Raw genomic sequence first — 27,711 nt, 5'->3', positions numbered from 1 at the left:
TCTTGATTTCTTTTTCTCACAGTCTCATGATGTTGGCTGAGAAGAGATGTTTTGTGGTGTGCTTCCTGTTTTGCAGCTTTTGACCTCATCTTCCTTCCCTAGATCAGGGCCCAGCCAAATCAGAGACAGCTTTCCAACTGACTCTACTTCTGGGAGTGACACAGCTGGGGTAAGCCACCATGAAGGGTGGAAGGCTTTGGTCTTATCTTTCAATGGATAGAGTTGATTCATTAAAAGTTGAGTGGACCTAACGCCCAACGATAGGAGCCTTTCAGAACCAGGTCCCCCTTACTAAGGGAGATATATGGATAGGGGGATGGGAGGGACTTTGTCAGTGTCCCACCAAGGTGTAGCTCCTAGCCCTAAGCCCTTGTTGGGCATTGACAGTATTCCTTCAACTTCCTAGGATGTCCAGATCAGAGAGAAGGTGTCCCCTGGGACAGAGCAGCCCCTCAAGCTTGCTCCTCCTTCCTCCAGGCAGGTCTCAAAAGACTCAGCACCACCTCCGACTTTCAAAGATCAAACCTGGTATAAAAGTGTGAACTCAAGTTCAAAGAATGGTCAGTCCCTGTATCCCAATTGCAAGTCTTCTCTCATTGATGAACACCAAGGACATGACACTAAGCAAAACAACCAGTCCCAAATGAACAGCTTCCTGCAGTATGAAGTATCTAAAGTCATCAAAATTATAGAAACAGAAGTAAGAAGGTGGTTACTGGGGAGAGGAATTGTGTTTTATGGGCGGGAGTCCCAGAGTTGCAAGAACAAGTTTTCAGCTGTTTTTGTTGTTGTTATTTTTAATACTCACTGGAGGATAATTTTTTCCATTGATTTTTTTAAAAGAGAATGCAAGGGAGGAAGGGCTGGGGAAACACACACACACACACACACACACACACACACACACACACACACACACACAGATTGAGAAAGAGAGAGAAACATTGATGTGAGAGAGACACATTGATTGGTTTCCTCACACACACACCCTGACTAGGGCCAGGGACCAAACCTGCAACCCAGGTATGTGCCCTTGATTGGGAATGGAACCTGCCCTTTGGCCTGGGGCAAACGCTCTAACCACTGAGAAAAACAAGTAGGGAAAGTTCTCAGGTCTTTGCACAACCATTGAGCATACTTCATAGGGGTGAGCACATCAGCTAAAAATCGCTAATATGGTTCATTTAATGTGTTGGAGGTTTCTTTTGTTGTTCGTTTGTTTGTTTTCTACCATAATAAAACAAAACTTGAAAAAGTCTTGTTCCCTATTCAATTTATTTCTGTCATGTGAACTATTACCTCTCACCAAAGGAGTTTTGAGCTATTTGAAAACATGGATATTCTAGCATTTGAAGTACTCTACAAGCCCCTGGAAAGAATTATTTGCCTGGGAAGCAGCATTACTCTGAAGACCAGGGTTACTCAGGCTGGGGATTCTAGGGACATCTTCCTGGAAAAGGAGGAGAGGGATTGTTACAGGACACTGAAAAGGCTGCTTCAGGGTGAACAGAAGCCGGAAGTATTTTCCATGCTTCAGTGATTTTTATACCCACACAGCCTGTTGGGCCCTGAGCATCATGGCCCTTCTCTAGGGACCCTCTGCAGCTCTGCCTGGTGCAGGAGCCCCAGACCCTCTCCTTTGCCCACCAGCCTTCCATTCTGCAGCTGCACACTGGGAGGTGTGTGCCTGTCCCTCCCTGACCCCGCCTGCCTATGACGTGGCACCCTGTGACCTGGCACTGATTCTGAACTTCCCCTGTGTCTGCATTTGTGCTTCTGAGGCTGCGAAACCCGTGTCTAGAAATCTCTGCCTCCTTGGAAATACTGTTTGTCTGAACGACTCAGATCCTGCAGAGCTAGTCCTGCCCTGCTTTCCTCCCTCAGGTCCCTCCTCCTACATCCTCCTTTGGATTCTGTTTGCCTGAGAGGGACTAAGAGCTGCTTCCACCCACAAAGCAATGGAGCAGGCCCGAGGTGAAGTTTCTGACACTGTGCAGGAGACAGGACCAAGGTACGTTTGTGCATATATGTGCCTACACCTGCCAGAGAGGGAACAGGAGCCACCGGAGGGTGTGATCTCAGGGCCTCTGGGATGGTTCCTCCTTATTCAGCACTGGTCTGTTCAGCCACAAGGCGGTGGTGGAGGGAGAGGTTGAGTCTCCCAAGTTCCCAGAGGAGGCCTTGGGATGGGATGCTTCCCCTAAAACTGGGATGAAGGCCTGGTGGGAGAGGGAGGAAAAAGAAAGAGAATGGGGTCCACTCTTGAGGAATCTCCTGACTTTGGGATTGTGTCTCCAGCAGCCTCTGCCCTCCACCCCACTGTGAAGCTGGTAGTTTGGAACCTGATTTCCCACATTCACTTTTCGAACATTTCTGAACCTTTGCACACTTAAGATTTCAGTACCTGAACACTGAGGGTGGTCAATGTTTGCAGAAATAATATTTCTGATGTCACTTATATTTAAGCCACCTGGGCTCTCACCCAAGAATACTTTCACTTCTTCCCCATGACTGGCCTGTGGTCTGGAATGAGTCCTCCCTTCCCCCACCAGGGAAGCTCTGAAAGCTTCCTGACCCCTTTTTAGTGGGTTTTAACTGCCTGGAAGCTCTGTGTGGATGCCTGAAGCCATGCCTGCCTCGGGCTCTGTCGTGACACTGGAGTTCTGAAGGAAAGCTTTCTGTCTGTTTCTCTCCATTGCTCTGCTGGGGTCTTCAGAGGGTATGGGAGATAATCAGAGGGAACTGTGGGTTTTAAAGAAAGAGGGAGGGAGGAGGGAGTTTTGGTTTCTCTTCTCCTTAAAACTATTTTTTATATGCCTGGGTGGAAATGGTATGGGTTGGGCAATTGTATGTATGGAGAAAGACTAGAGGGAGAAAGAGAGAGAAAAATCCTGATTCAATCTGCTGTCCTGGCCTGGAAAGCGTTCAGTAACATCATTTAGTCCACTATGCTGGGAATCAGTGGTGCTCACATGGGGAAGAAATTCATTTCTCCTCCAGATCTGCTGGAAGTCTCTGCTTATTTACCCAATGGTGTTGGTTTTATAGTTAAGTAGAGGCCAGGTACATGAAATTCGTGTATGTGGTGGGGGTCCCTAAGTCTAGCCTGCACCCTCTTGCAGTCCAGGACCCCTCAGGGGATGTCAGTGCATGGGGGCAGGGGTCCCTAAGTCAGACATCCCTCTCACAATCTGGGACCGCTGGCTCCTAACCACTTGCCTGCTTGCCTGCCTGATCACCCCTAATGGCCTCTGCCTCCACCCCCAAGGCTCTGTCCAGATAGACGTCCAGAATGATGTCCAGAAGGTCATTCATCTGTCTGGTCTAATTAGCATATTGTGCTTTTATTATTATAGATGCAAGAAGATAGTACCACCTCACTGGCTTAGGATACAGTTACTCCCCTTTTATTAGTCAAGGTGACAGAACTTCAGCCTCCCTCTGCACTTGTAAAAACACATTCTCTTCCTTTCCTCACCCCTATTCATGCTCAGTCATTTAACACCATTTATTGTGCATGTACAGGGTGGGGCAAAAGTTGGTTTACAGTTGTGAGTATGAGAATTTATTCTTGCATAATTGCTTATTAATTATTATGTTATTTTCCATATAAACAAATATAACTCAACTTTTGCTTACCCTGTATTATATGGCAAGTAGGGACACACAAGACAGGCTAGGTCTCTGCTCTTATGGAGTTTCATACGTGGAGTTTCATATTAAGGACAATAGAGAGAAAATTAAAAAATCAGACAATAAATAATGTCAGATGAAAACAGTGTTATGATAAAACAAAGGAGACTAAGGAGTTAGGGTAAGGGTTTCTTTATATAGTTGTGTGTTAGGGCAAGAACATGCTCCTCAAAGAAACAAATAATGTCTGACTTAGGCTACAAAGACTATCCTCCTCAAAGTAACAGCTCTGAGGTGTAGTTTTCAGGCTGAGGAGGCTTTCCCTCTTGAGTCATGTAAGAGGGGTCCAGAGTCTTCTAGAGAAGAGCCCAGGCCTCTGTCTATGGCCATGATGGGCAGCTTCTCACCTCTGCTCAGTCTTTGTCCTTCCTGGTGGGGCTTCTTGAAGGAGGATCAACACATGGTCTTTCCAATTACCTCTGAATCCTCCCTTCGACTGGGGCTTCTCCCTTCAACAGGCCACTTATTTCTCTCTCTCTCTCTCTCTCTCTCTCTCTCTCTCTCTCTCTCTCTCTCTCTCTCTCTCTCAGGTTTGTATTGATTTCATTAAAAGAGGATTCACCCAAACCAATATTTTGATGTTCTTTTGTTTGAGGTCATGAAGCTTTTATATGTCAACTTTCTTATATTACTAAAAATTTGGAGGAATGATAGGATAAGTATACCTATAGTTTCTGACAATGAAATGGAATTTTTAAATTGATTTAAGAGAGAGAGGAAGAGAGAGAGATCCATTTTTTTTTTTAATTTCCACTTATTGACACATTCATTGGTTGTTTTTTCTATGTCCTCTGACTGGCACATCAGGGCAATGCTCTAACCAACTGAGCTCTAACCAACTGAGCTACTGGGCCAGGGCTGGCATGAATTATTTTTTTAAACATCCCTGTTCTATTAGACAAAAGTATTTTTGGCAATAATGATGAAATTAAATGATTACATTCCATCTTTGCCCATACCAAACAAAAATAGTCCAAATGGTTATTCGCCCTCCTTTTTATTGTTTGAATTTTTAATTTAGTCTTTCTTAATATACTCTTTTTTATTTCAATTACAGTTTACATACAATATTATTTTGTATTGGTTTTAGGGGTACGCATAATGGTTAGACCATTGTATACTTTACAAGTGCTCATAAATGGTATGAACTATTAAATACCAACACAAAAAAGTGCTTTGCTCTTCCTTCACTTTCTTAAGCTGCATTTCTTTGTTCTTTAAGCCAAAAAGCATCTACTGGATCATAAGCAAGAATATATCAAATGCCTTCTCTATGTTGTAGATATGGAAGTGAACAAAACAGGACAAGTCTCTATTCTGGTGGTACTTATGCTTTAGTGGTGGGGAGACAAAAAGAAAGTCATAAACAAGTAAAGACACAATGTGAAAGGTGGCAGCAGTGAGTACTGAACTGAAAAACAGCAGGTTGCTAGGAAGTGCTGGGGAGGTGTAGGGAGCAGGGTGCTCTCAAATATAGGGTGAGTGAAGGCCTCCTGTGCCACAGGGATGATATGGGAGAGACCTATTGGAAGTGAACCTGCCTTGCACAAGTCAGGGGAAGAATGTTGTAGCTCAGATGAACAATCAGCACAAAGGCCCAAGGTCACATGTTGAAGAACAGCAAGGAGGAGGATGTGACAAAGTCAGGTGGAGAGGGTGGGAGATAAGGTCAGCGAGGAAGCAAGAGCCCCAATTGGGTAGGGTTTTGGACCACTATAAAGACTTGGCCTATTGCATTGGGTAGGTGGGAAGTTTCTGGCAAGATTGGACTGATGAGTGATATTATCTGTTTCTTCTTATGAGGAAGTTTGAAGCAGGGAGATCAGAGATAATGTTATTGCCAAAGTACAGAAAAAAACTGATGATCAGTTCAATATGGAAAATGCAGGAAAGATTTCAAGTGAAGGTAACTTTGAAGTGGAGTGGTGAAGAACAGGAAGGAATCTTGCAGATTGACAGGAGGAAAGGGGTGCAAGGAAGAGCATACTGACCATTCCGGGCATCTGGAGCCAAGGTAGCAGACACAAGGTGGGGTCTCTGAATGTGAAAATCACCCAAAGTTAGAGGTTATGCACTCTTTATAAGCCCACATGAAACATCTACAAAAAATATTGGGCCAAAAGTAAATCTCAACTAATGACAAATATTTTATAGAGATGTCCTCTGACCAGAAACCAATAGCATCCTACATAATAAAATGGTAATATGTAAATTACCATCACTCCACTATGCCCATGATTGGTCCAACGGGAGGCACAGGGGGCGGGACTCAGGGTGGCCAGGGTAGCTGATTGGGCCAGCAGGACGCTGAGCTCGTGGCGCCACTGGTGCTGCGAGCTCAGTGTCTGTTCAGTGTCTGCACCATGGCTGCGCTGGAGGCTAGAAAGGCCTGGTGCACCAGTGGATAGACAACCAGCTCCTCTGCGATTGAAAGCCAAAGTTGGGGAGCTGGCTGTCTGTCTGCTCAGGCACAAGGCCTTTCAAAAGCCTCCACTGCACCGGAGGATTTCAAAAGGCCTGGTACACCAGCGGACAGACAGACAGCTGGTGCACCAGGTGCATGATTTAATCATGCACTGAGCCTCTAGTTATAGATAAGTAAAAAGATAGCCAGGCTCCCAATACAGTTTTAAATTTAATAGTCACTTCTCTTAATTTATGGTCCAAAAAGAAACCACAGTTGAAATTAGAACATATTTTAAGAACATATTTAAGAAGAACAATGAAGAGAATGATAACATTATGAAGATGTTAGTTCTTTTGAACTAAGCTAAGAAGTCAATCACTGGCATTTAAAATATCAACAGGACTTTCTAAAGAAAACAACAACTGATTTTAAGAGCCCTCTAGAAGATCAAAAGTCTGAGAATAAAGACACATTTGAACAATAGCACAGTGTTGAGACCTGCCCAATCAGGTAACTAAGATCTATATTCAAGTTATACTGAATAAGTCATACAGGTTTTAGTAATGAAGACACTGTGGTTCAGGGATAGACAGAGACAATGAACACAAGAGGGAGTCTGGAGACAGACTCAGAGAGATAGGGGCACCTGATATCTGTTCAGTAGACTGTTCTGGGAAATGTGGCTCTTTATGTATATTCTGATTCAGGCATGCTATTTTTTAACTAAAGTTGCTTCTGAAACTTGCATGTTCATTGGAACCACCTGGAAGTTGTTAAATTACAGATTATAATTCAGCAGGTCTGAGACAGGGCCTGAGATACTGCATTTCTCATGGGATCCCAGTTGGTGGCAATACTGCTAATCTGTGAATCACACTTGGTGTAGCAACAGCTTAAACTGTAAGAATATTAAGTGTTTACTTAACAAAAAGATGATTTCAGGGAGATCTGGCAGCTCAGTGGAATCCTTTTATCTTATTACTAGAAGCCCGGTGCACGAAATTCATGCACAGGAGGAGGGGGATGTGTGTCCCTCAGCCCAGCCTGCACCCTCTCCAATCTGGGACCCCTCTCACAATCCAGGACTGCTATCTCCCAATTGCTCTCCTGCCTGCCATCCTGATTGCCCCTAACCACTTCTGCCTGACAGCCTGATCACCCCCTAACCACTCCCCTGCCAGCCTGATTGATGCCTAACTGCTCCCCTGCCAGCCTGTTTGCCCCTAACTGCCCTCCCCTGCAGGCCTGGTCACCCCTAACTGCCCTCCCCTGCAGGCCTGGTCCCCCGCATCTGCTCTCCCCTGCAGGCCTGGGTCCTTCCAAACTACTCTTGCTTGCAGGCCTGGTCGCCCCCAACTTCCCTTCTCTGACAGCCTGGTCAACCCTAACTGCCCTCCTCTTCAGGCTTGATCACCCCCAACTGCCCTCCCTTGCAGGCCTGGTCCCTCCCAACTTCCCTCCTCTGCTGGCCATCTTGTGGCAGCCATCTTGTGTCCACATAGGGTCAGTCATCTTTGACACATGGTGGAAGCCATCTTGTGTGTTGGAGTGATGGTCAATTTCCATATTATTTTTATTAGATAGGGGAATTAGATAGGATAGAAGCCTGGTGCATGGGTGGGGGCTGGCTGGTTTGCCCTGAAGGGTGTCCCGGATCAAGGTGGGGGTTCCCTTCGGGCATGGGGTAGCCTGGATGAGGGGCCTGTGGTGGTTGGCAGGCTGGTCATGCCCCTGGCAACCCAAGCAGTGGCCCTGGTATTGGGATTTATTTATCTCTATAATTGAAACTTTGTAGCCTTCAGCAGAGGCCAGGGCAGACCAGGGCAGGCAGAAAGCTTGGCTTCCTCCATTGCCGGGGAAACCCAAGCTTCCTGCTCTCTCCATGGCCGCAGCCACCTTGGTTGGGTTCATTTGCATACTCGCTCCTGATTGGCTGGAGGGCGTGACTTGTGGGTGTAATGGAGGTACAGTCAATTAGCATATTACTCTTTTATTAGATAGGATTCTGCCTTCTTTTGACTTGAATGGTGCATGTTGACTTGTCTTCTTTTTTTTCTTTATTGATTAAGGTATTATATATGTGTTCTTATCCCTTCTTTCCCTCCTACCCACTGCTCATGCCCTCACCCCCCTAGTGTCTGTGTTCATTTGCTATGCTAATGTGGATGCATACAAGTCCTTTGGTTGATCTCTCCCCCTTACCCCTCCCCTCCCTTATCTTCCCTCTGAGGTTTGATTGTCTGATCAATGCCTCTCTGACTCTGGATATGTTTTTGTTCATCAGTTTATGTTGTTCATTATATTCCTAAGGGTTGTTTATTGTCCTTTTGTTAAGTTGCATGAATTCCCTGTAAATGTTGGAGATTAAACCCTTATCAGAGATAATATTGGTAATTATGTTCTCCCATGAACTGAGCTTTCTTGTTGTTGATGGTTTCTTTTGCTGTGCAGAAGCTTTTTTATTTTGATGTAGTCTCATTTGTTTATTTTCTCTTTAGTTTCCATTGCCCTAGGAGCTGAATCAGTGAAGCTATTGTTTTGACATATGTCTGAGATTTTGCTGCCTGTGGATTCCTCTAAGATTTTGATGGTTTCCCATCGTATGTTAAGTCCTTTATCCATTTTGAGTTTATTTTTGTGTATGGTGTAAGTTGGTGATCTAGTTTCATTTTTTTGCATGTATCTGTCCAATTTTCCCAATACCATTTGTTGAAGAGACTGTCTTGACTCCATTGTATATTCATGCCTCCTTTGTCAAATATTAATTGAGCATAGTGGTTTGGGTCGATATCTGGATTCTCTATTCTGTTCCATTGATCTATATGTCTGTTCTTGTGCCAGTACTAGGCAGTTTTGAGAACAGTGGCTTTGTAATACAGCTTGATATCTGATATCTGATACTTTGTTCTTCTTTCTCAGGATTGCTGCAGCTATTCAGGTTCTTTTTTTATTCCAGATGAATTTTTGGAGAGTTTGATCTAGGTCTGTGAAATATGATCTTGGTATTTTAATGAGAATTGCATTAAATCTATAGATTGCTTTGTGTAGTATGGGCATTTTAATGATGTTGATTCTACCAATCTATGAACACAGTATCTTCTTCCATATGTTTATGTCTTTCTCTATCTCTTTTTTTAAGTGTCCTGTAGTTTTCCAAGTACATGTCTTTTACCTCCTTAGTTAATTTTATTCATAGGTATCTTAATTTTTTTGGTGCAGTGGTAAATGGGATTTTTTTTAATCTCTTGTTCTGTAAGTTCACTATTTGTGTATAAAAATGCCATAGTAGACAAAAAATGAAAAAAGAGAAAAAATGCCATAGATTTCTTGGCATAAATTTTGTGTCCTGCTACATTGCCTAATTCATTTATTAAGTCTAATAATTTTTTATGGAGTCTTTAGGGTTTTCTAAGTACTGTATCATGTCATCTGCAAATTATGACAGTTTATATCTTCTTTTCCAATTTGGATAACTTTTATTTCTTCTTCTTGTCTAATTTCTATGGCTAGCACTTCCAGTACTGATGAACAGGAGTGAGAAAAGTGGGAATCCCTGTCTTATTTCTGTTCTTAGGTGAAATGGTTTTATTTTTTGCCCATTGATTTGATGTTGCCTGTAGGTTTGACATATAAGGCTTTTATTATGCAGAGGTATGATCACTCTATTCCCACTTTGCTGAGGTTTTTTAACTAGAAAGGGTCTTGGATTTTGTCAAATATCTTTTCTACATTAATTGATAGGACTATGTGATTTCTATCTCTCATTTTGTTTATGTAATGTATCATGTTTATTGATTTGCAGATATTGTACCATCCTTGGATCCCCAGGATAAATTCTACTTGGTCATGGTGTATGATCTTTCTGATGTAATGCTGGATCTGATTTGCTAGAATTTTGTTGAGGATTTTGGCATCTATGTTAATAAGGAATATTGGCCGGTAATTCTCTTTCTCTGTGCTGACCTTATCTGGTTTTGGTATTAGAGTAATGCTGGCTTCATAGAATGAGCTTGGGAGTGTTCCTTCCTCTTGAATGTTTTGGAATAGTCTGAGGAGGATAGATGTCAGTTCTCCTTTGAATGTTTGGTAAAACTCTCCTGTGAAGCCATCTGGCCCTGGGCTTTTGTTTGCTGGACGCTTTTTGATGACTGCTTCAATTTTCTCCATAGTTATTGGGGTATTGAAGTTTTTAGATTCTTCCTCATTGATTTTTGGGAAGTTGTATTTTTCTATGAATATATCTCTTTCCTCTAGGTCAGTGGTCAGCAAACTCATTAGTCAACATTGCCAAATATCAACAGTACAATGACTGAAATTTCTTTTGAGAGCCAATTTTTTTAAAACTTAAACTATATAGGTAGGTACATTGTTATTAACTTAACTAGAGGTCCAGTGCATAAAATTCATGCACTCATGGATCCATCATCACGGCCTGTGCCCTCTCGCAGTCTGGGAGCCCTCAGGGGAAGCCTGACTGATGGCTTAGGCCTGGTTCCGGGGGGAACAGGCCTAAACCATCAGTTGAACATCCTTAGCACTGCTGCGGAGGCAGGAGGGGCTCCCACCACCACTGCTGAGCTCACCAGCTGTGAGCACGGCTCCTGGCTGAGCGGTGCTCCCCCTGTGGGAGAGCACTGACCACCAGGGAGCAGCTCCTGCATTGACCGTCTGCCCCCTGGTAGGCAGTGCACATCACAGCGACCTGTCTTTCCACCGTTTGGTCAATTTGCATATTAGCCTTTTATTATATAGGATTAGGGTACTACTACGCTGGCCTAAGAGCCACACTCAAAGGGCCAAAAAGCCGCAAGAAGCTTACGAGCCACAGTTCGCTGACCACGGTGCTAGGTTGTCTAGTTTGTTGGAATAGAGTTGTTCATGGTATTTTTTTTAAATTTATTTATTGATTAAGGTGTCACATATTTGTCCTCATCCCCCCATTCCCATCCCCCCCCTCCCCACGCATGCCCCAACCCCCTGTTGAACTTAACCGTTGGATAGGCTCATATGCATGCACACAAGTCCTTTGGTTGAATTCTCCCCCTCCCCCCACCCTCCCCTATCCTCCCTCTGAGGCCCGATAGTCCGATTGATGCCTCCTTGCTTCTGTTTCTGTTCTGGTTCCTCAATCTATGTTGTTCATCATTTCCCCTAGATGAGCGAGATCACATGTCACTAGATATATACTTATGAGAACTGAATGTGAGACGAGCAATAATAGTTATGCTGACAGGCAAATGAATCAGTCTGTAGTGAGTTTCTTTCTGGACCAACAGTTCTTTTGAGACCCAATTTCAATGTCCACCAGTTCCTTATGTGTACATGTCAGCACTGACCCCTCAGCTCTGGATGGGTAACGGAGGTCCGACTCCCTCTGGTTTGGTCTCGGCCAGACCCAGGGGCACGGCTTCACCCGGACTAAGGGGAACGTGGCCTCACCCGGATCTAGGGACACATGGACTCACCCGGACCCAGGGACGCTTGGCCTCTCCCAGACCCAGGGGCACGTGGCCTCACCCGGGCCTAGGTGCACGAGGTCTCACCCGGATCCAGGGACACATGGTCTCAACCGGACCCAGGGACGCTTGGCCTCTCCCAGACCCAGGGGCACGTGGCCTCACCCGGGCCTAGGTGCACGAGGCCTCACCCGGATCCAGGGACACATGGTCTCACCCGGACCCAGGGATGCTTGGCCTCTCCCAGACCCAGGGGCACGTGGCCTCACCCGGGCCTAGGTGTACGAGGCCTCACCTGGATCCAGGGACACATGGTCTCACCCGGACCCAGGGACACTTGGCCTCTCCCAGACCCAGGGGCACGTGGCCTCACCCGGGCTTAGGTGCACGAGGCCTCACCCGGATCCAGGGACACATGGTCTCGCCCGGACCCAGGGGTGCGTGGCTTCTCTCAGGCCCAGGGGCACGTGGCCTCACCTGTACCTAGGTGCACGAGGCCTCACCCGGATCCAGGGACACATGGTCTCACCCGGACCCAGGCGTGCTTGGCCTCTCCCAGACCCAGGGGCACGTGGCCTCACCTGGACCTAGGTGCACGAGGCCTCACCCGGATCCAGGGACACATGGTCTCACCTGGACCCAGGGGCGCTTGGCCTCTCCCAGACCCAGGGGTGCTTGGCCTCACCCGGGCACGGGACCCAGCGTCATCCGGGTCCAGGGGCACATGGCCTCACCCGGACCCGGAATCCGGACTCACCTGGACCCAGGGGCACGTGGCCTCACCCAGACCCAGGGACGTGAGGCCTCACCTATACCCAGAGGCGTGTGACCACACCCGAGCCCAGAGGCGCGCAACCCCACCCGCACCCGGGTCCCAGCGGGGCCCCGTCCTCCCGATCCCAATTCCTGCCGGTCAACCACCCCTCAGCAATTCCCCTGGCCATCCTGCCAGAGCTCCAGGACGGCTGCTGCAGAACTGGCCGGGCGGCTGCTCGGCGAAGCTCCGGTGCGCCCGGTGCGTGGCGGCGGGCCGGGCCGGCGTCGCTGCATCGGCCCTTGGGTCCGCAGTGGTGGCCGGTCGTCGAGCATGCGCACCTGGCCGCTTCCGGGGCATTGAGATTCTTGACGGACTCGGAGGTCAGCAAGCGCGGGGTCTCCCACCCCATGTCTCATAGGGGCTCGTCTGTCCGTGCTCGGCAGCCAGTGGAGCCGTCCCCTCAGCCGGAGACCGCCAGGGGAACTGCGCCGAGCAGATTCCAGGCCACCATTGTGTCGCCTGAGCCGTAGTTCTTAAAGTGTGGTCTTTGGGTCACCTGCATCAGCATCATCCCGCATACCCCTCTTTTATTCTAGTTGTGGAGCATCCACTCAGCCAGCCCTATGGTGGTCTTGGATGGTGTCTGCTCTGTTCTCCTGTCGTAGTCTCAAAGTTGTTGTGGTAGGCAACAATCAGGCTTCCGCCCTATGCCTCCATCTTGGTCCTCCTTTGTATAGTTAAGTCTTGATTGTTGTTGGTGTCACTGGGAGGGCTCTCTTTGTCTATAAAGGAAGAGTTGCTGTGCAGGACACACGTTTATGGGCCGGGTCTTGGTGCAGCAAGGCTTTGGCGCTCACTGAATGTGTCCCTTATGCGCGTGGTTGAAATCTGGTGTCATCTCCCACAGACCACTAGATGCCTTCATTTCTGGGTCTCCAATGGGGTGTAGATCAGCTACTGCCTTAGGCACTCAGCAGGGATTACAGCAAAAACTGTAGTTTCCTCCTCCTGTCTGAGTGGCCCTGGAACAGTCCGACTAGAACAGCAGTTCATCTGGTCCGCTGCCAGAGGGCAGGCCACCCACATGCATAAGCCGTTGCTTGGAGCGCAGGTGCGCCTGCAAGACTTGCGGGGCGGGTCTTCAAAACGTGCGGGGCGGGTCCCAGGGCGGGGCGGGTCCCAGGGCGGGGCGGGGTCTCAGGGCGCCAACAGGCCATGGTGCGGCGAGCCGCAATGGCTGCGAGTCTGCTCCTCTGCCTTCCAAGTTTCTAAGTCCCCTCGTTCTGCGCTCCAGCGCAGCAAACACTGATTGCTGGGCGCACCTCCGCAAGAGTCCCGCCTCTCCCCGCAGGCATCTGGGTCTCCCGCGGGTCCCCAGAAGCTGGATTTCAGGGTGATGGAGAGCTAATCTCCCCTAAGTTTGGAACAAAAGCCCCTTTCCCCCGCCACCAGCCCGACCCACGCTCCTCCGCACCTCGTCCCCTCCGATTTCGCTGGTTTCCTCTTCCCTCTTAGCTGTAAATCTACCGTTCAGCCATCTCTCCTGTAGTTCTGGGCTGCAGACGCTCTGTACTCCAGTCATGCCCCTGAAATTGCTGTGCGCGGTGCAGTTCACATTTCCTTTGTTTAACTTAGCCGCCTTCTTGATTCTCCTCTGTCAAAATGGCTAGAGGACTTGAATGTAAGATGAGAACTCCTAAGAATCCTCCAAATCGGTGTTGGCGGCCTCCGGGGCCCCGAGGATCTCAGTGCGCAGCTCGGCCAGGTCGATGGCGCGGATGAGCCCCTCCTGCAGAAAGATGGTCTCTTCCTTCACCGAGAGCCGCTGCACCGAGTCCGCGGCCACCGCCACAGCAGCTGCCGCGGCGCCCACGAGTCCATGGCCCCGGCTGCGGTGCTGACTGAGAGGAGCAGCCGCCCGGTCTGGGGAGACGCGAGCAGCAGTCACCACCCTCACCAGTCCATGTTTCAGTTGTATTTCCAAAACTGCCATGCGAGGCAACAGATCAGCCTTTCACCTCTGCCGCCATCTTTTTTCTCTCTCTTCATGGTATTTTTTAATAATCCTTTGTATTTCTGTGGGGTCGGTTGTTATTTCACCTCTTTTATTTCTGATTTTGTTTATTTGGGTCCTCTCACTTTGCTTCTTGGTAAGCCTGGCTAGAGGTTCATCAATCTTATTTATCCTTTCAAAGAACCATCTCTTGGTTTCATTGATCTTTTGTATTTTTTTTGTCTCTATGTCATATATTTCTGCTTTGATATTTATTATCTCCTTCCTTCTGCTTACTCTTGGCTTTTCTTATTACTCTCTTTCTATTTCTTTTAGTTGTAGAGTTAGATGATTTATTACCATTTTTCTTGTTTTTTCAGGTACGCCTGTAGAGCTATAAACTTCTGTCCCAAGACTGCCTTCACTATGTCCCATAGATTTTGGATTGTTGTGCTTCCATTGTCATTTGCTACCAGAATGTTTTTAATTTCTTCTTTGATCTCATTGGTAACCCAATTATTCTTTAATAGCATGCTATTCAGCTTCCAACTGTTTTTTTTTTTATTGTTTCCATTGTAGTTTATTTCTAATATTATGCCATTGTGATCTGAGAATATGCTTGGTATGATTTCAATCTTCTTGAATTTGGAGAGACTTTGCTTGTGACCCAATATGTGGTATATCTTTGAAAATATCCAATGTGTACTTGAGAAGAAGGTATCTTCATGGCTTTGGGGTGAAATGTTCTGAAAATGTCAATTAAGTTAATCTGATCTAGTGAGTCATTTAGGATTTCTGTCTCTTTACTTTTTTTTTTTTCTAGAGGATTTATCCATTGATGTCAGTGGTGTATTAAAGTCCCCTACTATGATTGTATTGTTGTCCTCTCTTCCAGGAGGTTTGTATATATATTTTGGTGCCCCTGCATTGGGTTCATATACATTTACAAGGATTATATCCTCTTGTTGTATCGATCCCTTTGGTATTATGAAGTGGTCTTCCTTATCTCTTGTTATGGCCTTGACTTTGAGTTCTATTTTGTCAGAGGTAAGTATTGCTACCTCATTTATTTTTTCATTTTCATTTTCCTGAAAGATATTTTTCCATCCTTTCTCATTCAGTTTGTGTGAGCCCCTAGTCTGAAATAGGTCTCTTGTAAACAGCATATATTGGGTCATGTTTTATTATCCATTCAGCCATTTGATGTCTTTTGATTGGAGCATTTAGTCCATTATGTTTAAAGTTATTATTGAAAGGTAATTTTTTGTAGCCATTTTTATTTTTTGTGCCTGGGTTCCTTCTTCCCTTTTTATTTCTTATTTTTACACCAGCCCCTTTAGCTATTCTTTTATTGCTGGCTTGTTGGTGATAAACTCCCTTAGCTTGTTTTATTTTTATTTATTTATTTATTTATTTATTTATTTATTTATTTATTTTGTCTATGAAGCTCCTTATTTCCCCTTCAATTTTGAATGATAGCCTTGCTGGATAGAGTATTCTTGGATTCCATCTCTTGCTTTGCATCACTTTGTATACTTCCTTCCATTCTTTTCTGGCCTGATGTGTTTCTGTTGAAAAATCATTTGATAATCTAGTGGTTGATCCCTTGTATGTAATTTTCTGTCTTTCTCTTATAGCCTTTAAGATTCTCTCTTTGTCATGAATATTTGCCATTGTAACTAAGATGTGTTTTGGTGTGGGTCTTTTTGGGTTCATATTGTTTGGGATTCTCTGTGCTTGTGTGACTTTTTTCTTTCCCACATCAGGAAATTTTTCCGACATTATTTCTTCAAATAGGTTTTCTAACCCTTTTCCCTCTTCCTATTGTTGTGTTACCCCTATTATTTGTATGTTACTTTATTTCATGTTGTCCCAAAGCTCCTTTCTTTATCTTTTTTCTCCAATCACAATTCATTTTGGGAGTGTTTTGCTTCCCTGTCTTTTGGTTCGCTAATTTCATCCTCTGCTTCTCCTAGTCCAGTGATTGGCAAACTGTGGCTCGCGAGCCACATGGGGCTCTTTGGCCCCTTTAGTTTTTAACAAAGGCCAGCTTAGGAGTACCCTAATTAAATTAATAACAATGTACCTACCTATATAGTTTAAGTTTAAAAAATTTGACTCTCAAAAGAAATTTCAATTGTTGTACTGCTGATATTTGGCTCTGTTGACTAATGAGTTTGCCGACCACTGTCCTAGTCTAATATTTAAAATTTTTATAGTGTTTTTTTTTTATTGCAGTTATATCACTCTTTAATTTATTCTTGATTCTTACATAAGTTGTTGATTTCTTTCCTCCATCCAGTTTATAAACTATATGACCCTTATTCTGAATTCTTTTCTTGACATATTGTATGACTCTGTTTCACTTCGTTCTTTTTCTGGAGATTCCTCCTTTTCTTTTCTTTGTGGGTTTCTCTGTCTCCCCATTTTTGCTCTAACCAAAGGACCTAGGTGTCAAGTCATGCAGGGGCTGCTTCTCAGGCAGCAGTGGCTCCTCATGTGGCAGCCTCTCCTTGAGTGGTTGAGGCAGTGGCTGCTTTTCAGTTGGTGGTGGCTTCTCTCTTGTACACTGCTCTCATGGCTGCTCACAGCAGTGGTGGCTCCTCTGGCTGGTGGAGGTGGATTGCTTGCATGGCTGTTGCTCATTGGATGGGTTTAGGGTGCTCACTAGGCTGTTGCTCGTCGGATGGGGGCAGGCTATGCACTGCTACTTGGGTGGGTGTGGATAGCTCATGCAGCTGCTAGCTCTCTACCACATTGACCACACAGGACAAAATTGAACTTGACAAGGCATAACACAAAGGGAACAATAACATGAATGTACTCATGACACCCATAACCCCAATATAAGTGACCACTTGAGGAAAGAGAATTAGGGGAGATAAAAGAGAGCACAAATGATATCAAAGAGAGAAAAAGTGGTAAGAGAGGAAAGAAAAAGAAGAAAAATGAAAACACTACAGAACAAAAAGATAAGCCACACACAAAAAAATGCAGAATCTGTAGAGGTCGAGCTTATATACAGAAAGGAAAGCTAAAGTATTGGATAAATATGGGGAGGACTTCAGTTTAGTATAGAGGAAGTAGAAAGAGAATAAGTCTGTAAGAAGAGAGAGAGAAAGAAGAGAAAAAATAAAAATAATAAAAATTTAAAATTAAAAAATAATTAAAATAGGATAAAATAAAACAAAAATAAATAAAAATAGAATGATGAAAAATAATGTGAAAAAAATAAAGAAACAAATGAAAAAAGGAAAATAAAGAAAAAGGAGATAACAAAATAATTAAAATAAAATAAAATGAATAATAAAAATGAAAAGTGAAGTGTCATTCATTTCTGCCGAGTTTTAGTGGCACATAAGGGCTGGTTTAAGATCCCACTGTTCTGTACTGTCTGTGACTTCTCAGTTTCCTGTTAGATTGTTGAAATTCCAAGTGGTCCACCACTCCTCTGTTTGTGTCTATATCCACAGCTTTGACTACCAGCTGATGGGACCAATCTTCCCACTTAACCTGTCTACCCACTGTCAATCTTAATCTCTCAAGCAGCTCTTATTGACAGGGCTATAGTTGAGGAGGTTTCCATATGGCTTTCCAGGACTGAAAAGCTTCTCTTCAGGCCATTCCCTGGGGGACCTCAGGGACAATTCAGTTGTTTGTTGGTTTGTTTGTTTTTTATCGTTTGAAACACTCAGGGTGTAGTCTGGGTGTGGCTGTATTGGTTGTCTGGTGACTGCAGGGAGGGGCTATCTCTTCAGGAAAAAATGGCTGCTTAGGTTTGGCGTGTCAGGTATGTCTCAGTGCCAGACCCCTGACCACCTTTTCCCCCTTCTCTCCCCAGCCTACACAAGTCCTGCACCTCAGCCACATGTAAGTGATTGTATTCAAAAGGTCCTATTAGTTCAGTTTACGGGATAAAAGCAAATACCAGAAAGAGGGGAAAGAGCTGTGCCACTGCAAGCCCCTTTCCCTCTAGCACAACATGGCTTGGTCAGTTGTTCAGGCTGCCTCCTCTGGGCTCAGCCTCTCATTGCTGTGAGTTTAGATCTAGAATTCCCCTACTGCCAGCTGCCCTGTGGACTTCCTTTCCACATTCAGATGTTATCCCTGTCCCAAGGGACGCGGCCTTGATGCTGTGCTGCTTCCTTCTGACCCTCTCAGTTTGGAGGTCTCACAATTCTCTGCAGCCCAGATCCTCGAGTTTACCATTCTCCAGGCATCCTCTGCTCTTCCTGGCTGTGAATTGTCTCACCATCTGTGTCTATTTCATCAATTCAGGATGGATGTTATTCAATTTAGTTGCTCCTTCTATTTGCTTTGGGACAAGGCTCAGAACACGTCTGCCTATTATGCTGTCATTTTGTCTCTCTGCCTTGTCTTCTTATTTGTTACTTTATTATCCCATGAGGCAGCTCCAATTCCAGACATCACATTTAAATTTTATGCAAAAAAAGGGTGAAAAGGTTACAACAGGAGCTCTCTGCCTCTGAGATCAAGAAAACAATAGTATTTTCAGCCCTGCCCAGGTAGCTCAGTTGATTAGAGTACTATTCCCATACTCCAAGGTTGCGGGTTTGATCTCCCATAAGAACACATACAGAAGCAACCAATACACTAGTATACCTAAGTAAGTGGAACAAAAAATTGATCTTTCTCTTTTTCTTTCTTTTTTGAAAATAAATTTTATTGATTTCAGAGAGGAAGGGAAAAGGAGAGAGAGATAGAAACATCAATGATGAGAGATAATCATTAATTTGCTACCTTCTGCATGCCCCCTGCAGTGGGTGGAGCCACATCCTAGATAATTGCCCTGACCTGGATTCCAACCATAACCTCCTGGTACAAAGGTCAACGCTTAAGCAGTGAGCCACACCAGCCAGGTTCCTCTCTCTTTCTAGATTCAATCAATCAATAATAATAATAAAAGAACACATAGCATTTTAAGAATTCCCAAATGTTCCCCCAACTTTCATGAACTAAATCTGGGTCACATGGACACCCCTATTTTGGATGGTTGACTGTAAGACTGTGTATTCCTTTTTTGTTGCTGCTGTAATACACTGCCACAAACTCAGTCATTAACCCCACACACACATTTGTTATTTTAAAGTTCTAGTTTGAGGGGTCAGAAGTCCTAAAATCAATCATTGGGAAGGAGTGTGATTCTTCTGGAGGCTTTATGGGAGATTCCATTTCCTGGCCTTTTCCAGCTTGTAGAGTCTGCCTTCATCATCAAAGCTCACATAGTAGCATTTTCAAATCTCTCTCACTCTCTGGCCCCTCCTAGTTCTATTCTTACATCTTCTTTTTCTCACTCTGACTCTCCTGCCTCTCTCTTTTTTTAAATTACTTTATTGTAGAAAGTATAACAGATGTCCCCAATTTTCTCTCCTTTTTCCCACTCCATCTATCTCCCTCCACAACCCAAGCCTTCACCTGTTTATTGTGTCTGTCCATGGGCTGTGACTAATTTTTACTTCTAAATCCTTTAACCTATTTCACCTATCTACCTCCCTCTTGTAAGGACCTCTTAAAATATCTTGAATCATCCAAGATTCTCTCTGCACCTGAAGATCCCAATATCATTAGTAAAGTCCCTTGTACCACTCAAGGCATCACACGCACAGATTCTGGGATTCGTACATGGGCACCTGTTGGTTGAAAATTATTCTGTCTGTCATAGATAATATTTAGGTATCTCCCAGCATGTAAGTGGGTAATGTGTGTAAAGAAAGGGCTTGTTATTTTAGCCAATCCACAGTGTTGGCATTTTGTCAGCATGGGCTTATTTCACAAACAACCATGAAGAGAATATTCTGGCAAACACGATTCCTTATTCTAGTCTAGTCCAACTCTAGTACTTCAGTAACCTAAATTCTTGAGTGGGGGAGGGGGATTGAGTTAAAAGGGAACACACTGTCTCACTGTTTCTCTGTTCACTCGGTGTGTGAGTTGAACCTTAATGTGTTTCTCTTTGTCCCAGCAGGACCAGTGGGAAGCTATGTCAGGAGGATGCTGTGAAGCAGGGCTGCTCCCCAGGTCAACTGAGGCTTCTCCTCTTAGGAAAGCATGGCGCAGGAAAAAGTGCTACAGGAAATAATATTCTGGGCAAAGATGTGTTCCTGTCCAGATTCAGTGAGAATATGGTGACTAAAATGTGTCAGAGAGAAAGTGGGGCCATGGTAGGGGAGAAGGTTATGGTCATTGACACCCCAGACCTTTTCCCCTCAACAGCTTGTGAAGAAGACAAGCAACACAATATTAAACACTGCTTGGAGCTCTCTGCCCCCAGCCTGCATGTCCTGCTTCTGGTGATCTCCATTGGCCACTTTAATGAGGCGGATAGAGAGACAATAAATGGCATAAAGGAGGTATTTGTAGAGGAAGCCAAGAGGTACACCATTATCATATTCACTAGGAAGGATGAATTGGGGGATGATTCCATGGAAGATTACCTTCAACATGACACATCACTTGGAAAGTTGCTTAACAACTATGGAAGACGATACTGCCCTTTCAACAATAAGGCAGGCAAGGCTGAGCAGGATATCCAGGTGAGGAAGCTCCTTGGCATGATCAAACATTTGGTGGAAGAGAACAAAAGGCCCTACCCTGTGAACTTCAGAAATGAAGACAATGAAGTCCAGGTGAGAATTCGTGTTAAGGTCTCCAAGGATCTCTGTGTTGTGTAGATAAGTGGGATGAAGATGGGCACAGTTAAGTGAAAAGGTTCTTATGCTTTGTTTAAGAGTATATTTATCCATAATCTGAAAAGATGAGGCACCAGGTGGTAGATGACTTTGAATATTATACTTTGGACTTCATTGGTGAGTTAATGGATAAACTTATATCCTTGTCTGGTTTTACCCTTCATAGTTTGTACACAAATGACTCATTAGACTTATTTGCTTCAATAAAACTATTCTCTTCTTGCATCCCCACCCACAACACCTTTCTGGCCACCCTGGTAGTTGCTGAACCTGTTGTGAAGAGCTCTAAAAGTTGGCATCTACAGGGCGTGGTTCTAACCTCTCCTCAATTCTCTACACTCTCCCTCAGGTGTTTCCACATTTTACAGTTTTGAGCTCTGTCTAACAGTTTCCAAATGAGTAGCACTAGTTCAGGTCTCTCCTCTGAGTTTCAATTGCTACTTGATGTCTTCACTTGGCTCTCTTAAAGGATCCCAGACTTAACATGTCCAAACTTCTGGTTTTCTCTCTTAAATCAGTAAGACTTCTGTTTTTCTCTCAACTTGGTAAATGATTGTGCTTCTCACCACGCTTTTCAAACTCAAACCCAGAAGTCCACTTTGATGCCACAGCTAGCATATGGTATCTAAGAAATCCTCAAGTCTATTTGATCATGCTCTTGGAACCACCTGCTTCTCACACCTTAACGACCACCATCTGGTCCAAGCCAGCCTCTTCTCTTGCCTGAACTATCTACTAACAACTTTCCCCCCAATAATTATTGGGCCTTATACTTCTATCTATTTCACACACAACAGCCAGAGTGACATTTTATTAAAATTTTTAACATGAATGAAGAATGTATTCATAACTAAGGAATGCAAGCTTTTACCTCTGAGGAGGTTATACTTTAACTTATGCGTAAGAAACAAAACAATTATTGATTCAGTGTAACTAAGTGAATATTGGTATAGGGAACTCTGTAAATATAAGTGCTATAAAATGTAAGACAAGCAAAAATTCAGCACAGGGGCCTTTTTGTCAGTGAATCTTCTTAGATCTGGCGTGTGTTAAACTTAAACATGATGGTCATGAAAGGAAAGTCAGTACTTATTGAAAACCTACTAAATTCAAGGCACATATATAAACTGATTTAGTCTTCATAACAACTTTATGCACAGATGTTCTACAAATGAGGACACTGATGCTCAAGAATTTTAAATTCACTTGCTCTCTTGTCTCTAGGCCTGAGCTCTCTCTTTCTTCTTTGATGGCTACAAGGAACAGTGCTGTCAGCAGAGAGGGGAAAGGGTACAGGATGAGTTTATGCAATGTAACCTGGACATTGCACTCTCTTATTTTAAATGCTCTAGTAACTTCCTGCTGATCTTCAGGTCAAGTTCAGAATCCATGACCTGATCTGGTCCCTAATCCTCTACCTTCTTTCTACGTACTGGTCTCACCAGCCTCTCCTATAGTCCTTGAGTTATAATCATGTCCATTCTAGAGCTTTAAATTTTCAAAGTTCTCTTTCTTGACACTTCTCCTTTCCCATTCCACCTCATACCAGGTCCATCACATTAAGCTTAAACTCACTTCTTTAAGGAATCCTCCTGATTGTCCCTTGGAACGAGCTCCCTCAGCCCCTCAGCCCCTCAGCCCTTCAGCCCCTCAGCCCCTCAGCCTCTCAGCCCTATTGGCGCTCCTCACATGGCCACCATCACATCAAGTGATTGCTACAGATGTAGTTGTGATGGTTGCCTACCCACAAACTTCATGAGAACAGAATTTAGTTTCATCTTCTGTAAAATGGAGATAATAATATGTATCTCAAGGATTGTTGTAATTATGAAGTGACTTGCTCACAAAGTAATCTGCAAATACTTGAAACATAATAATGTTCCATAATTATTAGCTGCTATTATTTTGATTGTTATTATAATTATAGAAGAATATAAGTTCCAAATAAGTTAAGGAAACATCAAGGATTTAATATAAACCAAAGATAGAGTGAAAATTTCCACTCTAATATAAAGACAGAAAAATATAAGTATATACATATATAAAGATGTATGGACAAGGACATTTATCACTGCATATTTTGAAATAGTAAAACCAGAAATAGCCAGTATCAATAGAGGAATGGCTGTATTAGCGTAAATTGTTGCAAGTGAAACAAATTACATCTACTTGTGTACTTACAGACATGTTATTAAGCTGATTGCAGGATAGAAAGCCTAATAAATCTTCCTATGTGTTTGTATATGCTTCTGTGTCTTTGTATAAACAGGAAAACACAGAAGGATATATGAGTTAACTTGTTTTCTCATGTATTAGAGATGTTAAAATTATTAAATTTTAGATCATATACATTTGCATGGTAACAACCTTTGGATTTAAAAATAAAACATGAAATAATTTAGCTGGGATATGGGAGATGAAGAAAGTCTGACAACCAGAGTGAAATGAGAGAAATCCAGGTAGAAAGATGACTGATGATATTAATGGTTTTGGATAAGGCCAGGTTAGAAAGCAGGGAACCTGGGCTGGCATGGAGACTTAACAAAAACAAGGTTAAAATAAAGTATAGAAAGCTTCTACAAATAGCAGATTAATCAAGATTGCATATCATGTTTTCACATTTTTTATTCCCTTTTAAATTTCAATTTTGGGAAACAATATAAGGCTCACCAGGCAAGTGAAGAGAATGTCAGGTATGTGGCTATCCACCATGTCATCATCTTCAATTGCCCACCTGAATGAGAAAGGTCCCAAGTGTTATTGTATTTATGTTAGAAGATGATTCATCTCTACATTGGGAGTGTCAGTAGTGTAAGAGGGCATTGGCAAGATATGGGGAGGCTGGTTTCCAATCTCCTCACTTCCCCCTTGTCTCTCAACTGCACATAATAGGCATCACTGAGCGTGTTTCTTCTTCCAGGGAGAGCAGAAAGTCTCCTGAAGCCTCTGGATTTTCTCCAGGAATAGCAGAAATTCTGGAATTACTGTTAGGAACTGTAGAGAAGTGAAGTTAGAGCTTCAGGAACAATGCCTTATATATGGCATCTGTGGGGATCCTCTGAGTGAGAGCAAAACCCATCATTCACTTGGAAATGTATTAAAGCAGCAGAAACAGTAGGGTCTCAATATTGTCATTATGGACAAGTTTATAATGACCAGCAAGGACTACGACCATGGTCTTCATTTGACCACAACTTATTCATCCAATTACTCTGAATTACACACTATGACTCCATTTCTTTACTTTGTGAAAAGATGAGATTTTAGATCTGGTACACCATTTTCCCTCTTTATTTTCCAGGACTGTGAGAAAGAAGTTACATCTCAGAAAAGGGACACTCCAAATGGTAAGCAGATCCTTAAAATATGTTAAGCTCATATCTGAATTCCTTTGAATGTGTTGTGCATCAAAGGGAAGTGGGAAAAATATCTAGATAAATCAAAACAAAAATGTATCCTAAAGACCTTGCTCAGGTCAATGACTACCTCCTGTCTCTAGGGAACTCTTAACACTTTTGAGTAGGTGTAGCACCATCAAAGGCCTTTGGCCCTTTGCGGGTCTACCTGACATTCTCTAAAATGCTACAAAACTGGGTTTGCTTGCTGTGCCTACTTGGCCTCTTCCTCCTGGTCCTGGATGAAAACACCTCCTTCTACTATGCAGAATTCAGTGATGGATCTCAGTATCCATGTAATGATTGCCATTTGTGATGTATCCTAAACTCTACATATGTCAGTAACTTTCCAAAGGCAACATAAAAGTGTGTGGAGTTACTGCATTTCAGCTGCTTTCTTTAAATGACATGATCACTCCCCTCCCAAGTTTTCCATGCAGACACAGAGTGTCATTCCACAGGGATGATGCCCTGGATGACTGAGATTCAGTGAATATCCCTGGAGTTGCTGACTGCCATTTGCTCAGCATGTAGGTCTGGTGTTGACCTTGCTTCACAGGAGAAGTGGTGGGAACAGGGCATGTGTGTAGAGACAGTTGTGTGGTGCAGGTTTTTACAGATATTTATTGAGATTTAATTTAAGTACAGTAAGATGTGCAAATAATAGGTATACAACTCAATGATTTTTACATATCTATACATATGTGACCATCAGCTAGATAATGAGATGGCTCATTTCCATCTCCTTACCAAGAGCTCACCAAAGGAAATCACTCTTCAGACTTTTACTAGCACTGGTTAATCTTGTATGTTTTTGATCTTCATATAATGTACTCATATTGTATGTGGTTTTGCATCTGGCTTATTTCACTTAGCATGTTTTGGAGATCCAGCCATGCTGCATATCAGTAGTTTACGCTTGTCTTTTATTAAATGATGAGTTGTATACTATTTTATGAATATAGACTCAGTGTCATTTTAAACTCAGATTTTCCCTGGATTTGCTTTAGCCCACAGACTTTAGCTGCAGTACTTACCTTTGGTAGAAAAATGAGAGGAACACTAAGGACCAAGCTCAGTAAAGCCAAGTTTAACATTTTAATCTCCCAGGAAAATGAAATGTGATATGCATCACATTATTCCTGTAATTCCATCTTTAGGGAAATATATTCTCCACATTAACACCACAGAGAACAGTGTTAGTGGGTACTCATTGTTAAAGCCATGAGGTGCCTCTTGACATCAACGAAAGACACAGTTAAGTTGAATGTGGTTGTAATGAGAAGTGACTTCTAGTGTGCTCCATCTGGTAACTCACAGGTGGTATGTGTAGTTGCTTTTTCACGGAAAGTAATTGTATAGAATCATTTTTCAAATACATCCAGAAGACTTTGATACAGTCAGCATAAGTCTTCAGTGGGAATACATAGTCACAGCAGTAACAGAAGACAGAGATGAAATGAGTAGACTGGACCCAGGTGAGGAGGTGAAGAGTAACAAAGAACTCACATGGTGCTAGTATATCAAAGAAGGTACCAGAAAAGGGGGAATATTCAGAGATAAGAATGGCTGCATGTCAGTGGATGAACAATGGGCAGGGACTGTGATTCAACTCCTGCTTCTGGGTTCACTAGTTTTCTGGAGGAAGCCGTTCCCATGCTTGTGGCTGGAGCTGCTCTGGGAAGGCAGCCCTGATGCTTACCAAGTGTTTTCCCCTGTAATGTGTGGCTTTGGAAGGCGTACTCAGATCAGCCCAGGGTTTCAACTCTCTCCTGCTTTCCTCTGACAGAGACCCTGAACATTGTCCTCGTGGGAAAAAGCGGGGCTGGGAAGAGTGCCACTGGGAACACCATCCTTGGGCAGTCAGAGTTTGTTTCTCAACTCAGAGCCCAGCCGGTCACCACCAAGTGCCAGAAAGGCCAGAGGACAGAGGCTGAGCAGGACATTGTGGTTGTGGACACCCCTGAGCTCCGTCCAGTGACCAGCAGCTAGAGATGGTCCAACACTATATGCCCAGAAGTGGTGGCAACACGGTTCTGGTACTGGTGCTCCAGCTGGGACGCGTCACCGATGAAGACAAAAAGGTGATGGCAGCACTAAAGACCATCTTTGGAAAGGATGTTAGGAAATACATGATTGTGCTTTTTACTCATAAGGAAGACCTGGGGGTCGGGGACATTAAAGATTACTGTAAAAACACAAAAAACAAGTTTCTTAAGAAGACAATTAAAAAGTGTGAGGAGCGAGTTTGTGCTTTTAATAACAAAGAAACTGGCCAAGCCAGGAAAGACCAGGTAATAAATCTTTTGAAAATGGCCAATGAGCTGATAGGTAAGCATAAAAGGGACGTCAAGAAAATAACTAAAGATGCCCAGGAAAAGCAAAATCAAAAAAAAAAAATTCTAAAGAAAGTAAAAGATAGGTTTTCATAGGTGGCTGAAATGCCTGGGGTCTTTTTAAGTTAGAGACATGCTCAGGTTGGGGGTATGCGAGGACTGGGATATGGGGTATAAGAAGTGGGTTCATGACTTTGAGGGCTTGAGAAGTCAATATGTCTTACCGTGTGATACTTTACCTCTTTGCATGTAAATAAATTGTCAGGTTGGGGCAGGTAGTAGGGGATTATAAAAGGGCAAGAAGAAATAAGGTAGAGAAAAAGTCAGAATCAAGTCACAAAACTCACCTTACCTATGTAGGTAGATTGCAGTCAGGTCAGACCCAGGAACAAGGACAAGGCCAGCAGCAGCCATAACACATATAGTTACAAAGAATCTGGGTGTCCAGATGTGTGAGATTTCTGGGCATGCCAGAGAGGAGAAGCTGTACTCCTGTGGGCTTCCCCCTGCCTGCCAAGCCTACTGGCCCCTGAGCTATTCCTTCCTAACATGGTGGCTGTTTCTTCGTGTCCTCTCCATTTCAAGTCTAAATGCAAATGACCCTGCCATCCCCTCTTTCTTTACTCTGAGGAAATGAACACACCTCTGTGAGGATTCAAAGGACTGAATTGTTAAGTCATCATAGTACAATAGACTAGAACAATAATCAGAATCCCAGTAAAATTGCCAAAATTAGACAACCGTGCAAAATTTTTAAATTCTAAGAATAATGTAGATTTTCTCTAAAGAGTTTATTGAAAACTCCTTTGCACCTTTCTCTCTCTCTCTCTTTTTTTATCTTGAGGGTTAGGGATGAGGATAAAACTCAGAGAACTCACATAATAGTGGTCAAACACTTTAGGAGCTTATGGTGTCTTATGTCCGGGGGCAGGTCCTATGAGGTGGGTGCACTGCCCATGGTCCA

The 27,711-nt window shown here is 43.8% G+C and overlaps 1 protein-coding gene across 1 annotated transcript; it reads left to right on the top strand.

Moving 5' to 3' along the window:
• The first annotated feature begins 1,899 nt into the window (after positions 1 to 1,899).
• On the top strand, positions 1,900 to 26,937 carry LOC114229575 (GTPase IMAP family member 8-like). The gene is given in 5 exon segments (XM_054726421.1): positions 1,900 to 2,011; positions 20,293 to 20,953; positions 24,318 to 24,363; positions 26,201 to 26,374; positions 26,377 to 26,937. Coding segments are annotated over 5 exon segments (1,401 nt in total). The 5' UTR covers positions 1,900 to 1,958; the 3' UTR covers positions 26,844 to 26,937.
• The last annotated feature ends 774 nt before the right edge of the window (positions 26,938 to 27,711 follow it).

The sequence above is a fragment of the Eptesicus fuscus genome, chromosome 14 (assembly GCF_027574615.1).
Source record: "Eptesicus fuscus isolate TK198812 chromosome 14, DD_ASM_mEF_20220401, whole genome shotgun sequence".
Classification (NCBI taxonomy): Eukaryota; Metazoa; Chordata; class Mammalia; order Chiroptera; family Vespertilionidae; genus Eptesicus; species Eptesicus fuscus.
The sequence above is the reverse complement of the archived record's forward strand: the minus strand, read 5'-3'. Positions and strand labels throughout refer to the sequence as shown.